Raw genomic sequence first — 17,903 nt, forward strand, 5'->3', positions numbered from 1 at the left:
ATGGTAGGAACTAGGAATATTGAGCCTGAAGAAAATAAGAATAGCAGGAGATTTCATCAAGAACTTTAAGTCTAAATGAACGCTCTAGGGATCTGTTCTCTGGTCTGTGGGCTAGAACATAATGAAAAGGACCCAAATAAAGCCTCAGGCCTGTAGCTCAGACTAAGAAATTCTATGTGACCCAAAGGGACAGGAAGCACTAGGCAGAGGAGCTAAGTGTGGCTGCAGGATCGCCGTTGTAGAGGTCTTTGTGATCAGCACAGGAGGCTCATGGCCTGCTCGCTACAGGCAGGAGGGTAGATCAGATCATAGTTGGATGTCACTTAACACTCCTTGCTGCAATGCGTATGAGAAAAGCTGCTCTTAAAGTCTGTGGGCCACGCAATTGACTATTTTCTTAAACTGTTGAGAGGTTACTATGAACCTTTGCATTGTTCCCTTCGGTTTTCCTCAGATCCGTGAGAGATTGGCACTGGTGTGTCACCTGAAGCAGTGGCACAGAATTGCTTTGTGGAATTCTTCCTATGCAAAACTAGATTTGACCAACCCAGCGACTGAATACTCATTCCCAATGTTCTGAGCGTGGAGCGCCACCAAAATGAGCACGGCTATTTTTCCAAACTGATACCCACTCTCTGAGTCATCCATGCAAATGAATTCTGTGATCAGTGTGGTCCAAGTGCTGGATCCATGTTGAATGATACTTGGAGTTCCCTGCTTTTACGGAGCTGATGTTTTCCTTAAAAAGCCAGTTAGGAGATGAATAAATAAACAAGGTCACTTTGGATAGCAATAAGTGCTGTGGTGGAGAATAACAAGGACCAGGGATGGACAAGGGGCGTGGGAAAGTTCTCATTGTGGGAGTGATGCTGGGATCGAGAACTGAAGGCTGAGCTGAGGGAGCAGCGGGGTGGAGAGAGAGGAGAGGAGTCATGCTAAAGTTTTGCTATGGAAGCCAGCTTGGTGTGTTCTAAGAACGGGAAGGAAGCCAGTGTGGCTGAGAGGGAGTACACAAAAGATTGTATGGCAAGAGATGAAGTTGGATAGGAGTCAAAGCCCAGATCGTGGTAAGCATTGGAGGCCACAGCACAGGGTTTAGATGTATTCAAAGTTCATAGTCATTTGGCTTAAGATGTTCGTATGATGGTATAGAAAAGTCTGAATATCAAGGATTCATATGTCAAGATGCTCTTTGACTTACAGTGGAGTTATGATGGATAAACCTGTCATAAGTCAGAAATATTTTAAGTAGAAAATGCATTTAATGACCTGATAAACCTGTTGTAAAGTTGAAAAATTGTGAGTCGAAAAAATTGTTAAGTAAGGGACCTTCTGCAGTACTGATGGAGGTTGCTGGTAGCTTCAGGCTGGCCTCTCCCTTTTGCAGACAAGAAGGCTCAGAGACGGATGAGGGCTTGCTTGCCCCAGGCCTTCCCACCTCATTAGGAGCAACCCATCAAAGACTCCTTGTACCACTGTCACAAAATAAAAGGGCCTCCCTTGAGAGTGACTGGGAAGAGGCTCTCAAATCCCAGTCCAGGCAGGGCACACAGCAGAACAGCTGGGATTTAGGGAATGGCCACAAAGAAGCTCAGCCCAGTACTGGAACCCAGGGAGGACAAGGCAGCGAGCTGAGAAAAAGAAAGGGGAGCTGCAAGCTCTCTGGGAAGCCAGAAAGAACAGAGTAAGTGAGCTGGACCCTAGGAGGGGAGAGGGGGAGCCAGGGTTCTTCTGTGTCTGCTAGGAAAACCACGCAGTGGGAGGAATAAAGAATGTTTTCCAGTTGAGCCACAAATTACACTGCGTTCTGTCCTGGGCTTTAGGCATGCCTGCAGACTTAGGTGCTGTGCCACATGACTGCCTCGTGCCCCTTGGCCAAGATTCCCCTCCTAGACTGAGGCCCTGTCCCTAAAATCTTTCTCTACTGCTGGAAGGCTTCGAGGGTCAGTCATAGGTGAGTGCACGGGGCTGAGGGGTGGGACCTGGAGGCTCAGCTCCAGAGAGGCTGGGTGTGCTTGGGCTGTGGAGACCAAGACCATTTTGCAGACTGACGTTGTGTTGACAGGAGCTATGGGAGGCTAATGCTCTGTGAAGGGAGGGATATGCACTCAAATACTGGCCTCACTCCTCTGATCAGGCCATGAAGGCTTCCTGGAGGAAGAAGTATTTTAAGAGGGAGACCTAAAGAGAGAAAGAAGATGATGAAGTTGGTGGGGGAACCTCTGCTGCTATAGTAGGTGCTGTTTGTGAGAAGACTTGGGAGCTCACCCAGCAGAGAGAGCATTGAGCAGCTTGGGTCTGAGGGGAAAGTGGGACCAGGTGGTGGAATGAGGTCACACAAGGCAGTTGTGTGACTTTGGGATAAGAAGAGCAGCCCCTGGGTTTGTGCTGTAGAAAACTTTGCCCATAATTACCTGGGTTTCCTTGTTAGTTAGGGCCACAGGGTCCCTGGTGGATAAAGCAATGATGATGCTGATGATGCTGATGATGATTTTAATGATGCTGATGACAATGATGATGATATTGATGACAATGATGATAATGATGTTGATGATTATGTTGATTTTGATACGATGATATTGATGATGATGATGATGACGGTGATGTTGATAATATGATGGTAATGATGATGATGATATTAATTTTGGTGATATGATTATGATGATGATGACAATGATGATGCTGTTGATCATCAGATGATAGGTAACAAGTATTGGGATCTAACTATGTGCCAGGCACAGTCCTATGCATATTTCATGCATTACCTCATTTCATCTCCACAGCAGCAATCTCATACTGTTGGCACTATTTTCAATATCTTTGTTATGGTGAGGAAGTGGAGGTATACAGAAGTTGGTAACATGCCTGAAGTCACACGTTCAATAAGTGTGCAAGCTGGAAATTGAACCCAGGCAGCCACCTCCAGGCTAGACTACACTGCAGCATTCCCAGGATAGACAGAGTGAGATGCCCAGCTCCAGCAAGGAAGAAGAAAAGGGGGATGAAGAGAAGGAGAGAAAGACAAATGAGCAGATAATATTTTTTCTCAAATGTAACTTTATGGTCCCATTTCACAGATTGCTGGCCCAGAACCTCACTATCTCTTTCTCCTTTGTTTTAGTCAACATATGTAATGGAGGGCTAAGGTGGCCTGAAGTCACAAACCAGGAGATCACAGCATAACTCCTCTCAGTTTATGGCTTGCATTTATTTTGTGAAAGCAGCCAGAGTCCCCTCTCTGCCCTCGAACATGTGCCATTCTGTGAGAGGCTGAATTTATGGCGTTGGCTGCTGGAATTATTAATCTCCACCTGAAATTGCGCTGAGGAGTCCCCCACACTCAGGGCAACTGATGCACACAGTGGGCTGGCTCATAAAAATGCGTAAAGCTCATTAACCAGAGACCTTCAGTCATGTGAGACCAGATGGCCACTCGTACCTCGTCCCTGAGCCCAGGAGCACCTGGGTTTTCCTTGATTCTCATCTCTGACAGTGTCCCAAGGGCCCTCAAATGGAAAAGTATACTGCAGTCCAACCTGGCTGACAGAGCAAGACCCTATTTCAAAAAAGCATAACAAAAAAATTGAAAAGTATATTGCACTTCTTCACATTGTTCCTCTCTTTTTGGAGTTTCGCTATTTCTCAACCCTCCCTTCTCTAAGCCCTCCACGTATTGATGTCTCCTCAAGCCAGCCCTATCAAATCACAATGTGTCATGGAGGCACCCAGCACAGGAATCTCATAAGTGGTACTTGATCAACTTTAGGAGCTTGTGTTCTTGATGAGGACTTTGGAACAAACTACTGCTATTTGACTCTTTCTCAGACATAGTTGAACCTGGGCTTTAGCCTTCCACTGCCACCCCTACCCCCAACCAAGTCAATCTCTAAACCCCACTCTGCCGTGAGTCCATTTGTCTGGGACCAGCTCCTATCTGTCATGCAATTTAACCAGCCCTGGTTTACTGAAGTCATTCTTGGAAACAGGCTCCCCCAAGTAACTTCCCTCAGAAACCATGTCCCGGCCCTGCCAACCCTTTCCATCCACAGTTCCCTGTGGTGTCTCTGACCAGAGGCATTTGGCCTCAGTCACCTCCCAATCTGTAGAAGACCTCTGCCTACTGCAATGTCTGGATCCCCTGTCCTGGGAACTCAAGGCAGACAGAGTTTCCCTGAAGACAGGGATGAGAAACTCTCCATTTTATTTCTACCTGCCACTGGCCTCAGTGAATTCTCATAGTGTCTAGGCCATGCCCTGCATGCCTCCTTACATGGAGAGGGATCTAAGTGAGGCTGGTTAAATGTTACCAAGATTGTTTTCAGAGTTGAGGTCCTGATAGGACCTGATAGGAGACACACTGGTTGAACAAACAATTAAAGAGTTTGCACTATGTATCTGACACTATGCTTAGACACCAGCTATATGGCCTCTGCTCTCCTGGAACTGACAGTTCATGAAGAGGAAAGACAAGAAAATCAATAAGAACAGTGGATGGGGAATGAGTCCACTGTGCAGGGCCTGAACTAAGCCATCAGAAGTACGAATGGACAGGAGGGGAAGATCAGGAGAAGGTTTAAGAAGTGGACCCCATGACACCTGGGGCCGATCAAATGTGAGTGTGTGGGAGGAAATAACCCAAGGGAATGCCTCTGTTTCAGGTGTTGCCTGCTCAAAGAGGCATGGTTCAGTTCACGTGGTTGAGTTAGGATAAAAAAGAAGGTTTAAGGAACAAGGTGATCCGTTCTTTTTGGGACATTTGAGCTTAGGACATTCCGTTGAAGATGCTCACTAGGCAGTTGGACAAATGAGTTTGGAGCTTAACAGAGAGATCTGGGCTGGTGATAAGAATTTGAGGGTCCTCAACAGGTGGGTGGTCACGTTAGCTAGGAAAAAAGTATGGGGAAGTGCTGGTATTAAACATCTGAACTCTGCAACCCTGTGTTCCCTCCAACTTCTTCAGAAAGGAAATTATAGCTGCTCTCGCCTCACCTTCCATCCACTTCCTCATTTGCAGTGTTGGTTTTACTGCCACTATTCCCTTGAAATTTCCTTACAAAGGTTGCAGATGATCTTAATGACAAATTCTGATGGATGCCTTGCTGCTCTTAACTTGCTTCATCTCTCTGTCAAGAGGAGCTGTGACTCTATGTCCCTCCCTGAGTTTTGGGCACCCTACTCTCTTCTGACTCCTTCCAATATTGTGGCTACCTCATGGTTCATGTATTTTTTAGATGACAGAGTATTGCACCACATGAGAGGCTGTGGAGTACATGGCATTGGACTCACACACATTGGATTCCAGAGCTGCCACTTATTCACTTGTGAACGAGTTCCATAACCTTCTGGAACCTTCAGGTCCTACAGCTATAGAATGGGAATAATAATCATCCCTCACGAGTTACTACAGTAATTAAATAGGATATGTCTAAGGCACATAGCTAATTGTCAGTCACATTGTAAGCAATTTAAAAGTGGTGGCTCTTATTTTTTGGTGTGTCTGCAGGCAGGGTGGCCATACCCAGCAGAAGGAAATGGTTTAAGACAGTTAGTACAGTTCCCTGACTAGCAGCAACACAGCAGCAGCAGCAGCACTCACTGTACCTGAAAACTTATTAAAAATGCAAATTCTCAGGCCCCATTCCAGAGCCACTGAATCAGAATCTTTGGGAATGGAGCCCAGAAATCTGTTTTAACAAATCCTGCAGATGATTTTGAAGGTACCCTCAAAAGCCTGAAAACACAGTTTTAAGATAAAGGAGAACAAAGTCCTTGAGGAGAGGATGAGATTTAAAGGAAAGGTAGAAAGAGGATGAGATTTAAAGGAAATTTAAAGGAAATGGCAGTCAGCAAGAGGGAGGGACATCTCTCCAAATGAGACAGAAAGGTCAGATGCGAAAAAATGAAGATAAAATTGTAGATGGCAAAAGGAGAAATTGAGATTCTCACATGATGATCTTGAGGTTTTTTTTCCCAATAAAAAAGTGAGGTTACATAATGAGTGGGAGAAAAGGGATAGAAGAATAGGGGGCTTGCATAGAGAGAGGGGCAATTTGGACACAACTGATGGGTGTATAGGAGAATGAGAAAAGCATGGCCAGGAAGCAACAGGGGCACAACTGATGTTGCCAGTTGTGACTGTATAGTGACATCAATCCATGCAGTTGTGTAATTTTTTCGGTGGCACTCAGAATCCCTTATCTTATTTAGAAGTGGGATGGCTGCTCTGATTCAATATGAGGCACTGTTGTGTAGCTCTGTTAGACGAACTCAGGCATGGAAGCATGTGTGTGATGTTTAGTATGACTGGAGTGGTGGGCCAGACTAAGAGTAGTGGAAGAATAGGAAGTGAAGAGTTCCAAATATCAACATTACCTGGACTGTGGTGAGGAGCTGCTGGCCAGAGTGAAGTAGGGTTGACATGAGGACATTAAGGAGTAAGTCAGTTTCTGGATCTCAGCTGCTTGTGATGATGGCAGGATTAGGGAAGATGGCGATGCAGATGATAATCACAAAGTACAAGTCCTTATGGCTGAATGGTGTGCCCCACAAAGGAGAGGCTCTCATAGACAGAAGAGTAAAGGTTTGGAAGTGATAGGCAGATAGCACCTCAGCTCCGCTCCTCAAACAGTACAGAGAACTGAATGCAAATAAGCAATTGCTTTCAATATTTTCCACCATCAGAATAAATCGACTATGGCATTAAAACATAATTCATGTTTAAAAGGTCCCTGGATATTATTTAGAATTTAAAATCTAGAAGCAACCATTCCTTATAAAGGAACCAGTTAGCAACAGCCTTCTCAACAACTGAGCAGAAATATCAGAGGCCCTGTTCTGGTGTTGCCTAGAATGAAGTTGCTGACTAGCCATGGGTGTGTCACCTCGCCTCCTGTATGTACCTCAGGACTGATCTGATCAGCAAGGGACTGGATTATTTATTCTCAATGACCCCTGCCAGACTACGATCAGATGACTTGCTATGTGCTAGTTAGAAGTGTCATTCTGTTCTGATGTTTGATCCTTCATGTCATAGTGAAAGATGCACCATAGATTACCAGGTAGTCAGGAATCTGATTTTAACCTTATCTATCTAAAACCCTGCTGCTGTGTATACGTCCTACCCTCTCATTACACTGAGCCATTTGATCATACCGTGTGTTATGGTATCTCCATGCTTTTGCACATGGTGCTTTCTCTGGAATACCTTCATCCCCCTTTGCATCCTGGGAAACTCTAATCATTCTTTAATCACAACTGAAATGTCTCCTAGTCATTGAAGTTTCTCCTTATTCCTCTAGGCTGGAATTCACTCCCTCCTGTATGTTTCCATAGCACTTTGTGTGTCATATCATGTCGTAATTTGTGTTCATCTTTCTCAGTTTCTGGTACTAGTTAGGGCCAAGAATGTGAGCTGTTCTTCTATGTATGCCTACTGCCTGGTGCTAGCATGATGCTTGAGGTACATATTTAATGTTCGATGTATGCGTCCTGTATAGAAACAAGAGTACTACAACTCACGATTATATAGAACTTGTAATTTTCCAAGTCCTGTCACATATGTGGTATACTCATTGAGTGCTCAGTAAGGAAAGTTACCAGTTGTCCCATTAGAGATGCTGATTTGAGGACACAGATAATTTGAACAATATGCCCTAGGTCAGCTAATAAAGAGGTGGAGATGGAATGAAGCCCACGTCCTGTATTTCCAAATCCATTATATTTCTCTTCTGTTTGACACTGCCCCCAAAATATTTGCCAGAACATATGGACAGTGTATGAACATTTTGATAGAAACCAGTCTGACCTATTCCTGACCCTCTTGTTATTATCTGGAGGGCTGAGGCAGATGATGATAATGAAACTGCCAGTGAGGATGTCAAGGTTTGGCTTCCTGTCCTTTGTGGGCTTCCCAAAGAATGAGGACCACAGCCTGCTTCTTTTGAAGCCCAAACCCAGTTCCACTCCAGTCCTGGTCACTTGGCATTTATCGTCTTCATTCTTCTTTTAGGGTTGGGAGTAACTTGCACTGGTTTCATATTGGTATGACTGAGTATCTCTTCTTTACAGTTCTGCTTTTAGCAAACTCAAAATATAAAAATCTGGATTAAAAACCTAGGAGAATCTGCAGATCCTGCCCCTTCAGAGAGGTGGAGTATAATTCCCACACCTTAAATGTGGGCACTTTGTGACTTTCTTCTGAAGAGTAAAGTATGGAAAGGAGAAAAAAAGAAACTTTGCAACAGAAAAATCTGACAGATATCATCTCCACTAGGAGATCAAGGTTGACGTCATCAGTGGTCAGTCATATTCTAACCTGTACCCTTGATATGATGTGATGAAAATGGCCCCTTCCTCTTTGGTCTTCCTCCCCCAAATGCATAACCTCAGTCCAATCATGGGAAAAACTTCAGACAAGCCTGTGTTGAGGGACATTCTACAAAATACTTGACCAGTACACCTCAAAACGAACAAAGTCACCACCAATAAGAAAAGTCTGAGAAACTGTCACAGTCTAGAGGAGTCTAAGGGGGCATGACGACTAAATATAATGCGTTTTCTTTGAGGGGACCCTGGAACAGAAAATGGCTATTAGGTAAAAACTAATATAAATAGTATATTGTTAAATTTAAGTAATATTAGATTTTATATTTATAAGAAAATATGAATAAAGTATGAACTTTAATAATACTGTACAATATTGGTTCATTGGTTGTGAAAAAATGTATTTAACTAATATAATAGGGGAAACTGGGTGCAGGGTATATGGGAACTCCTTTGAAGCTTTTCTGTAAATCTAAAACTATCCTAAATTAAAAATGTATTTAATAAAGAAAATAGAGGAAGGGAATACCATATCTTATTAATGGAAATGCAAAATGGTATACCCACTTTGGGAAGTTGTCTGGTAGTTTCTTATAAAGTCAAACATATACTTACCCTATGACTTGGTAATTCCATTTCTTGGTAATTATCCAAGGGAAATGAAAACCTATGTTCCCACCAAAACTAGTGCACAGACACTTTTACGATGGCTTTATTCATAATTGCTAAAAACTAGAGACAATTCAAACATCCCTCAAATAGTGAAAGGACAAATGAACTGTGGTACCTTCACACAGTGGAATATTATTCAGCAATAAAAAGGAACAAACTATCAACACACGCAACCACATGGACAACATGAATCTCAAATGCCAAGTCGAAGAAGCCAAACTCAACAGCCTGCATACTCTATGAATCCACTTATATGACATTTTGGAAAAGGTAAAACCAAAGGGGCATCAAACAGATCTTGTCAGGTTCTGGGGGCTGGGGGAGGTGATAGACTACAAAGGGCCATGGGAGAATAATGGGAAGTGATGGTATTGTTCTATGTCTTGATTGTCGTTGTGGTTGTGGTTGTATGACTATGTATTTATCAAAACTTACAGAACTAAACACTAATGAAGGTGAAATGTACTGTGTGTAAATTATATCTTAATTAAAAATGAAGTCAGGTGTGATGTCCTACGCCTGTAATTTCAGCTAATCTGGAGACTGAGGCAGGATGATCACGTGAGCCCAGGAGTTCGAGGTTGCAGCGAGCTATGATTGTGCAACTGCACTCCAGCCTGGGTGGCAGAGTGAGAGGCTCTGTCTCTAAAAAAAGAAAAAGAAAAAGAAAAGAAGAAGAAAACAACTCAAGGATGATTGCCACTTTACAAAATTATTCTCCAAGGGATTTGTTTAAATAGCACTCTCACCTATTGCCTTTTCAGTGATTTCATTTCCAAATGTTTAGCTTGCCAAAAGGGCACTTATGTGGTTTTATTACTGTGCTGCTTGCTGTCTGGAGGCTCAAAACTGGAAGCCATCATCAAGGGACATAGACACAAAGAGCTGAGACAAAGAAGCTAGCACAGAGGACAGCTAGGCTCCTGTCTTAACAATGATTGCATTAGCTAAGTGCTTTATAGTCACCTGCTTTTGATTATATCATGAAGCTGATTAGACCTTACTTTTATGAGCCTTCCAGTTTACAAAGCTCTCTCATATGCGTGCACTCATGTGATCCACACAATACCTGGGCCACTTAGGTGGGACAAGTGTTATTTCCATTTTAAAAGGAGAGAGAGGTGCTAAGAGTTCTCCTACCTCTGTGTGCCTGCACTCTCTTGACCTGCTTCACAGGCTGGGCAATTTTAAATGCATGGTAATTTGGTGTGATAGATATAACTATATTTTACAGATAGGGCACATAAATTATTTTACAGATAAAGAAGCTGAGGATCTGGGAATTTCCCAAGGTCATTCACCTAAGAAGGACCAGAGCCAAGAGTTCAGAACTTGGATGTCCTGGTTCCAAGCCTACTTCTCTTTGTGCTGTCTTGTATGCTGGCTATAGGATTTGTAAGCAGAATGTATTTAAGTTAAGGATATTTTGTTGCAAGTCTTCATGTTGTTAATGTATCCGTGAATGGAGAGTTTTAATTGGCTTCCATTATTAGAGCCAGATTATTATAAGTAAAGACTACTTTACTCACTGTCATTTTTACTAGTGACTTTGGGAGCTTGGAAGACGGTGGTGCAACGTTGTGTTTCTCTTGGCTTCTTATGTTGGGAGAGTGTCTGAACGCACGAGCACTGTGTGTGTGTTGGGAGCTGTGACTTCCAGAAAAAAGAGATCACCAATGTAAACATAAGAAGGGGTGATTTTTCAACATACACTACAACGTTATATCAAAATGAGCATTTTTTCTTTCAGTTGCTTTGAGTGGACATTTAATTTGGTTGCTTTTTAGTTACGTCTCGTTTTTATGCAAAATAGTAATGCCACCTTCCGAATCAGATTTAGCTTAGAATTGCTTTTCCTTGTTTCCTTGGTGGTCTCTGAGCTCCTCCTGGGCAGAGCTGAACTTTCTCAGTGTGTCCTCAGTATCTAGCACAGAGCCCGGCCCATTGGCACTGTTTAGACTTTGTTTGTTGAGTAGGACTGAACCAAGACTTATTCATCAAAACCTTGACCATAATTGGGCGGGAGGCTCAGGAAAAGTCCTTCCCCGGCCCCTCAAATGTCTCTTCAGAATCCCTGTTGAGTGTTATCATCCGTCAGCCCATCCTCAGTTTTCCTTGTCAACAGCTTGAAAAATCTTTTAAAAATACCCTTAAGGGGCCGGGTGCAGTGGCTCACACCTGTAATCCCAGCACTTCGGGAGGCCAAGGCGGGCAGATCAGATCACAAGGTCAGGAGATCGAGACCATCCTGGCTAACACGGGGAAACACTGTCTCTACTAAAAAAATACACACATACACACCCAAACTTAGCCGGGCGTGGTGGCACGTGCCTGTAGTCCCAGCTACTCGGGAAGATGAGACAGGAGAATCATTTGGACCTGGGCGGCGGAGGTTGCAATGAGCCAACATCGTGCCACTGCACTCCAGCCTGGGCAACAGAGCGAGAATTCGTCTCCAAAAGAAAAAAAAAAAAAAACCTGTAAGGAAAATGTTAGTGTGTGAGTGAAACTAAGAATTAATACTGAAGGAAAATGAAAGAAACTCTAATCCCTGTTGATGTTTGGCCTAATTTAGAAGAACGTGAATGAGTCTTGTTCCAATCCCATCAGAAATAGGTTCACATGTTCCTATTCCTTCAGAATGGCCACAAGATGTAGTTACCTTGTTCTCACTGTGTGATGGAAAGCCTGTTGGGCTAAGAGTCTAGCAACAGGATTCTATCCCTAAGTCTGTGCAAACCTGAATCTATTGCTTGTTTACATAATCTGTAAATGCAAGTGCTAATTACTAAGTGAATTCAGCTATAACATCATTCCCACCACAATTTATTAAGCCAACTCCACCTGTTGCTCAGTTCCAGGCAAGAGAATTGTTCCTCTTCTCACATCCCTTCAGACTCACTCCCAAGATAACCCTCACTCCCAAACTGACCAGGGATTCTTAAACCTTTTGGTGTGTGGGTGTCATCTCTGTTTCCTTTGCCTGTGAGCCCCCCAGGAGTGGTGATCTTGTCAGTTTTCTTCTGCCTCCCACTGTGCCTGGCACCAAGATCACCGCACAGTGGGCCCTAGAGGGATTTTTAGAAAGAAAGCTTTTAGGATAAGGAGGTCCTTCGCTTACAGTACAAGCTTTCAAAGGCTAGATGGCACTGTTGCTAGCACCAAATCAGGTGTGTTCTGAATATCAGTGGTGAGGAAGCGAGAGGAGAGAGCAGGGGCCCTGGAGCGCTCACCGCTGAGCCGCATTCAGACACCTTGCAGAAGTACTGGTGGATTCTTGCCGTACTGGCAGGGAGTGCTCTGCCATATTCTCGGCACCTTCACAAACACGGCTTCAGATGGTCTTCCCAGCTACCTTGTGTAGTAGGCAGGACAGCTGTATCCATTCTAATTTTATAGAACTGCAGCTCAGAGGAATCAAGTGCCTGAACTAAATTTATACAGCAGAGCTGTTTAATTAGCAGAGCTGTTTGCCATTCATAGCTGTTGGCAGCCCCTCCCCTGTCTCCCACCAAATGAGGGTCCTCAGAGCATGCTGAAGGAGGACTCTGGTTAGTGATACAATTGTCCCAGGATAATGGCCCGGGTGAACTGGACCCAGTCCAAGGGGAAAAAGGTAGGATTCTCAGCCAAGTTGATTGAATGGATCAGCTTAACCTGTGCCTCAAAACGTTTGGATTTGTGACAAGGGAGAGCACATAATACTACATGTAGCCTCTTTGAAGAACAAAATTGTGGTAATTTGCACAATTATTAGGCTCTAAGATCAGTGGTTGATGTTTTATTTAACAGATGATCTATTTATGGGATGCTGCCCTGTGGTTGGGTTGTTATCTGTCATTTGTCCATTGCTTTACTGTATTCACATGTTTCTTACTAAAACAAAACAAAACTGTCCTGTGCAGTAGGCAGGGCAGGTGTCACTACTGTGCCCAGTTTACAGATGAGGAAATAAAAGGTCAGAAATGTTAATAAGAGACATATCCAGGATCACACAGCTGATAAGTGGTTGAATTAGAACTTCAGCCCAGGCCGGGCGCGGTGGCTCACGCCTGTAATCCCAGCACTTTGGGAGGCCGAGGCGGGTGGATCACAAGGCCAGGAGATCGAGACCACGGTGAAACCCCGTCTCTACTAAAAATACAAAAAAAAATTAGCCGGGCGCGGTTGTGGGCGCCTGTAGTCCCAGCTACTCGGGAGGCTGAGGCAGGAGAATGGCGTGAACCCGGGAGGCGGAGCTTGCAGTGAGCCGAGATCGCGCCACTGCACTCCAGCCTGGGCGACAGAGCGAGACTCCGTCTCAAAAAAAAGGTTGAAGTAAAATCTTATCCTTTTTTCATTGTAATTTTTCCAGGCTATTCCAGCTTATCTAGAAATTATAAAATTAGGAGAGTTGTTGATAATATGGAGAGTAAGGCATCAGTGACTAGAAATATATCTATATAGGGTGATAATGATCAATCATATGCAAATATATGCAAATTGAGAGCAAATTAATATCTGTTATTTGTGCCCTCTGATTGTCTCTGCTCTCCTGTTTCTCCCCAGGATGATGAAGATAAACTGACCTGGAAGGATCGTTTCCCAGGTTACCTGATGAACTTTGCCTCCATCTTATTCATGGTAATTTCTTTGAGGGACCACTTGCCTGTGACTGCATGCATGTAGATGCTGTTATGTGACTATTGTGGATATTATATTCTGCTAGGAAAATCATGAGAGGTTGGTAAAGGGAGAGCCACACTCCTGTGTAGAGGGGCCGGATCTTGTCTGATAGTGAGGCCATTGACCACACAGGCTGGAAGTTGGAACTCCCGGGGAGTAGGTTGCCAGATGGTGCTTCCACATCGAGACAGACCAGAAACTTGGAGAAGGAATCAGGTAAGATGGCTGCAATTGCAGCAGCCTGTCTGGGCTGTGGGGTGGCTCTCTCTGACGTCTATGGATAGACCAGAGTCTGGAAGCCACAGGAGATAGCCAGCTTGGGCTCGGTAACTGTGATTCTTCAGCTTTCCTATGGTTGCTGGGTTTATTTCCTTGTGCTGTACCTTAGAGTTTGGTACAGCCCTTTTGCAAGACCCAGATGGTCTCAGCTGTGTCAGGGAAAGCTGAGGGAAAATCCTGTGATTCCTATTTGAGTTAGATCAATAAGGTGGTAGCAGTTTATTCTTGTTTGCCAGCATGGGCAAGACAGCAGTACCTGAAGCTAGAGGACCTCGGGGAAGGCAAAAATCAGAGGACAATGTTAGGGTTACTAATACCCCGTATCTCTTTATGGAAATATTCCTTACGGTATTCAAGATTGGAGGTTGTGCTTTATAAAGGAGTGTGTGTACTCACAGCTCAGAGCATTTCTAAGGAGGCAGGGTGAAAGAGGGATCACTTATTCCAAAAATTGGCCTGGAAATTGTTGTAACTCTGACTCTGGCCTGAGGGGGTTTTTTTGTTTGTTTGTTTGTTTGCCATTATTTTTGCCATCATGACCTTTAAGTACAGGAACTGTGTTTTCGTCTCAGAAATGTAAAAGGTGAAGGAAACTTAGATATCACCAATTCAACTCCTCATTTTTCAGATGAAGTACAGAGTTGATGGGTGCCTTGCCACAGCTTAGAAGTCTAAATTTGCTTTCTTTTCATTGCTTAACAAGTGCAAGGCATGTGGAATTTATTCAAGAATATGTGGTGAGTTGCCGTGTGTTAAGCTGTTATGACATAAAGTTTAATTTAGCACTTCAAAGCCTCCCACAATATGCATATTATTGTTAAAGAGTTTATTCCTTCATTCAATATTTAATGAGTCAAACGATGTGCTTGACACCATTCTTAGACACTGGGGATACAGCAGAAAACAAAACAAAATAATCCCTCTCTTAAAAAATTTGCAGACAATAAATAAGTAAATAAATAACAATAAATAGGTAAAATAGACTTCTGTCTCCCGTAGTAGTAGGTTAGGATATTTGTAACTTCCCATTTTGCTAAAATTTACAAAAAAAATTGAATGAATATATTTTTCAATCTTCTCAAAGCCTCAAAGGGCTGACAGAATAGGAAGTAATACCAGAGGCTAAAATCTAAAGGAAAATGGGAACCAAGGAAACAAATGCCTGGGCACTAGAGCTACTTTTACCTTGAGAACATTTGCCCGTCTAGGCAAACCTAGGCTTTGGTTTTGGCGGTTTTATGGGAGCAAGCAGGATAGAAATTAGGGATGACGGATGGCCCCAAGTGGGGATTGTAACAGGATGTCCTCACCAAATTGAAGCAGAACTCCAAAGGGCTATGTTCAGAGTAAAGATGAAACTGAACTATACACACCCTTTCCCACTTATGAGACTACAGAAAAAAAATTGTTATGGATCTAAGCAGAAAAGGGAGGAAAGGGGAAACAAAACTCTGTTCTTAAGAAGTGGCCAGGGGCAATCCCTATTGTGGCTTTCTATCCTGGGTCACCACGTAAGAGGATCAGGGAACCTCAGGTTGTGAACTTAACACTAGTAGGGCTCCCAGGTGCCCAGAAGAAGATGAATATGTACTATTTATGCCAGGCCTCAAAAAGTCACCCAAAATAATTTTTCAAGGGCAATGAAGAGAACACAGTCAAAAACAACTAATTGCTCAAGAAATTGAAGCACCATGTGAAAGAACCAGCGGGAACACACAGCAAAGACCAGAGATATGAAATTATCAGTCACAGGTTAAAACAGCAAACTTAAAAATATACACAAGGAATAAGAAACTATTTTGAAAATTATCTAGCAGATGTGAAAACTAACCAATAAACCTCTATCTGCTAGAAATAAATATATATATATAGAAATTAACAAAAATATTGTTATATATATGATTTTTATATACCATGTATATATGTGTATATATATGTGTATACACACACACACCCACGACCATGGATAGATTTTGTTTTTTTTCTTGAGACAGAGTCTGATTCTGTCACCCAGGCTGGAGTGCAGTCGCGCAATCTCGGCTCACTGCAACCTCCGTCCCCCGGGTTCAAGCGATTCTCCTGCCTCAGCCATGGATAGACTTAACAACAAGTTAGACAAAGCTGAAGAGAGAATTTGTAAACTTCTATACAGGCTGGAATAAATTATCTGTAATACAGTATAGCGACACAAAAAATTGGCAATATGGAAGACAGGTTGAAAGAGAACAGGTAATGAATGAGATATAAGGACTGGTGGTTTCCTAAGTTGTTACAGAATGCCAATCCACAGATTGAAGAATCCCAATGAAACCCAAGCAGAAAAGGTAAAAAGAAATCTGTATCTAGATATATCACAGTGAAATTGTAGAATGTATGAGACACAAGAAAAGTCTCAAAAGCAACCACAAATCCAAAGGCAAATTACCTTCAAAGGAAAGACACCTGGACTTAAAACTGATATTTTATAGCACATTGGAAGTCAGAATACAATGAAAAGCCCTCTTCATGTGCTGAAAACAAAACAATTTCTAACTGAGAATTCTATGCCCAAGAAAAACATCATGTAGTGATAAGGATGCATTAGAGATATTTACAGACAAATAAAAACTGAGAGTTTGCTATCAACTGAATCTCTCATTAAAAGAAATTCTAAGAATGTGCCTTGGATATGATCCCATATGGAAGACCATGGTTTTAGAAGGGAATGAAGAGCTTTTAAAGTGGTAAATATGTGAGAAAACCTATATGAACCTTGACTGTAAAAATAATGATGCCAATTTTCATGAAGTTAAAGAAGATAGAACTAAAATATATGCAACAATAATATGCAAGTTGGGTGGGCAATAAATAGAACAATAATGTTCTAAGGTCTTTAGATTGTCCAGTCGATCAACTGATTTTAAGATTTATATGGAAGCACAAAGGCTAAGAAGAGTCAACAAACTCTTGAAGGATGGATATGTTACTCTAATTATAAAACTACAATAAGTAAGATAATGTTATATTCTTGTGGGAAGAGATAATTAGACCAACGGAATAAAATAGAAAACCAAGAACCAGATTAATGAAAGTGGCACTGCATATAAATGGGGAAAAGAATGAACTTCTCAATAAATGCTTCTGGGACAGCTGGGTGTCCATACAGAAGAAAATAAAACTGGGCCTTATTCACACAACTCAAAAACATCAATTCTAGGTGTATTTTAAAGATGAACTGTGAAAGGGAAAACAATCAAGTTTTTAAATATATAAGAAAAAAATATTTTCATGACCTTGGGGTAGGGAAGAATTTCTTGAGAAAGATACAAAAAGCACAACCATAATAAAATGCTGGTAAATATGACTATATTAGAATTAAGAATTTAAGTTCATAAAATACCTAATACACTCTGTGAGAAGACAAATTATCAGAATGGGATAATGTATTTGCAACAACTATAACTCAAAGAATTACTCTTAACATAAAGAATTAAAAAACATGGAAAAAGGTAATTCAGTATGAAATAGGAAAAAGATGAATATGTACTTCACAAAAGAGGAAATCCAAATGGCCAATAAACCTATAAAAGAGTACCCAGTCTCATTAGTAATCCTGGAAATTCTAATTTAAACCACAATGAGATACCATATATGCCCAAAAGTCTGTAAATAACAAGTGTTGGAAAAGATCAAAAGAGCATCTTAAACTCTCCTATTGGGAGTATAAGGTGAAAAAACAAAAACACTTTGGATATAGTTTGGCATTATCTAGTGAAACTGAAAGTTTCTGAGAAATTCTACTCCTGGGTATCTGTCTTAGAAAAACTTGTGTCCATGAGCAGCAAAATACATGTACAAGGATGTCTATGGAAGCCCTGTTTATAATAACTCAACCTGGAAACAGCCCAAATGCCTGTCACCACCAGAATTGATACATAAATTGAGGCATATGTATACAATTAAATACTATACAGTCATGAAAATGA

General features: G+C 42.2%; 1 protein-coding gene across 1 annotated transcript in view; it reads left to right on the plus strand.

Annotated features, from left to right (window-relative positions):
* Positions 1-17,903, plus strand: part of LOC105484171 (anoctamin 2) — a 363,016-nt gene that overhangs the window by 263,041 nt on the left and 82,072 nt on the right. Inside the window, exon 14 of the mRNA XM_011745546.2 lies at positions 13,543-13,617. Within this exon, the coding sequence (XP_011743848.1) occupies positions 13,543-13,617 (75 nt within the window). The remainder of the gene's footprint in view (positions 1-13,542; positions 13,618-17,903) is intronic.

The sequence above is a fragment of the Macaca nemestrina genome, chromosome 10 (assembly GCF_043159975.1).
Source record: "Macaca nemestrina isolate mMacNem1 chromosome 10, mMacNem.hap1, whole genome shotgun sequence".
Lineage (NCBI taxonomy): Eukaryota > Metazoa > Chordata > Mammalia > Primates > Cercopithecidae > Macaca > Macaca nemestrina.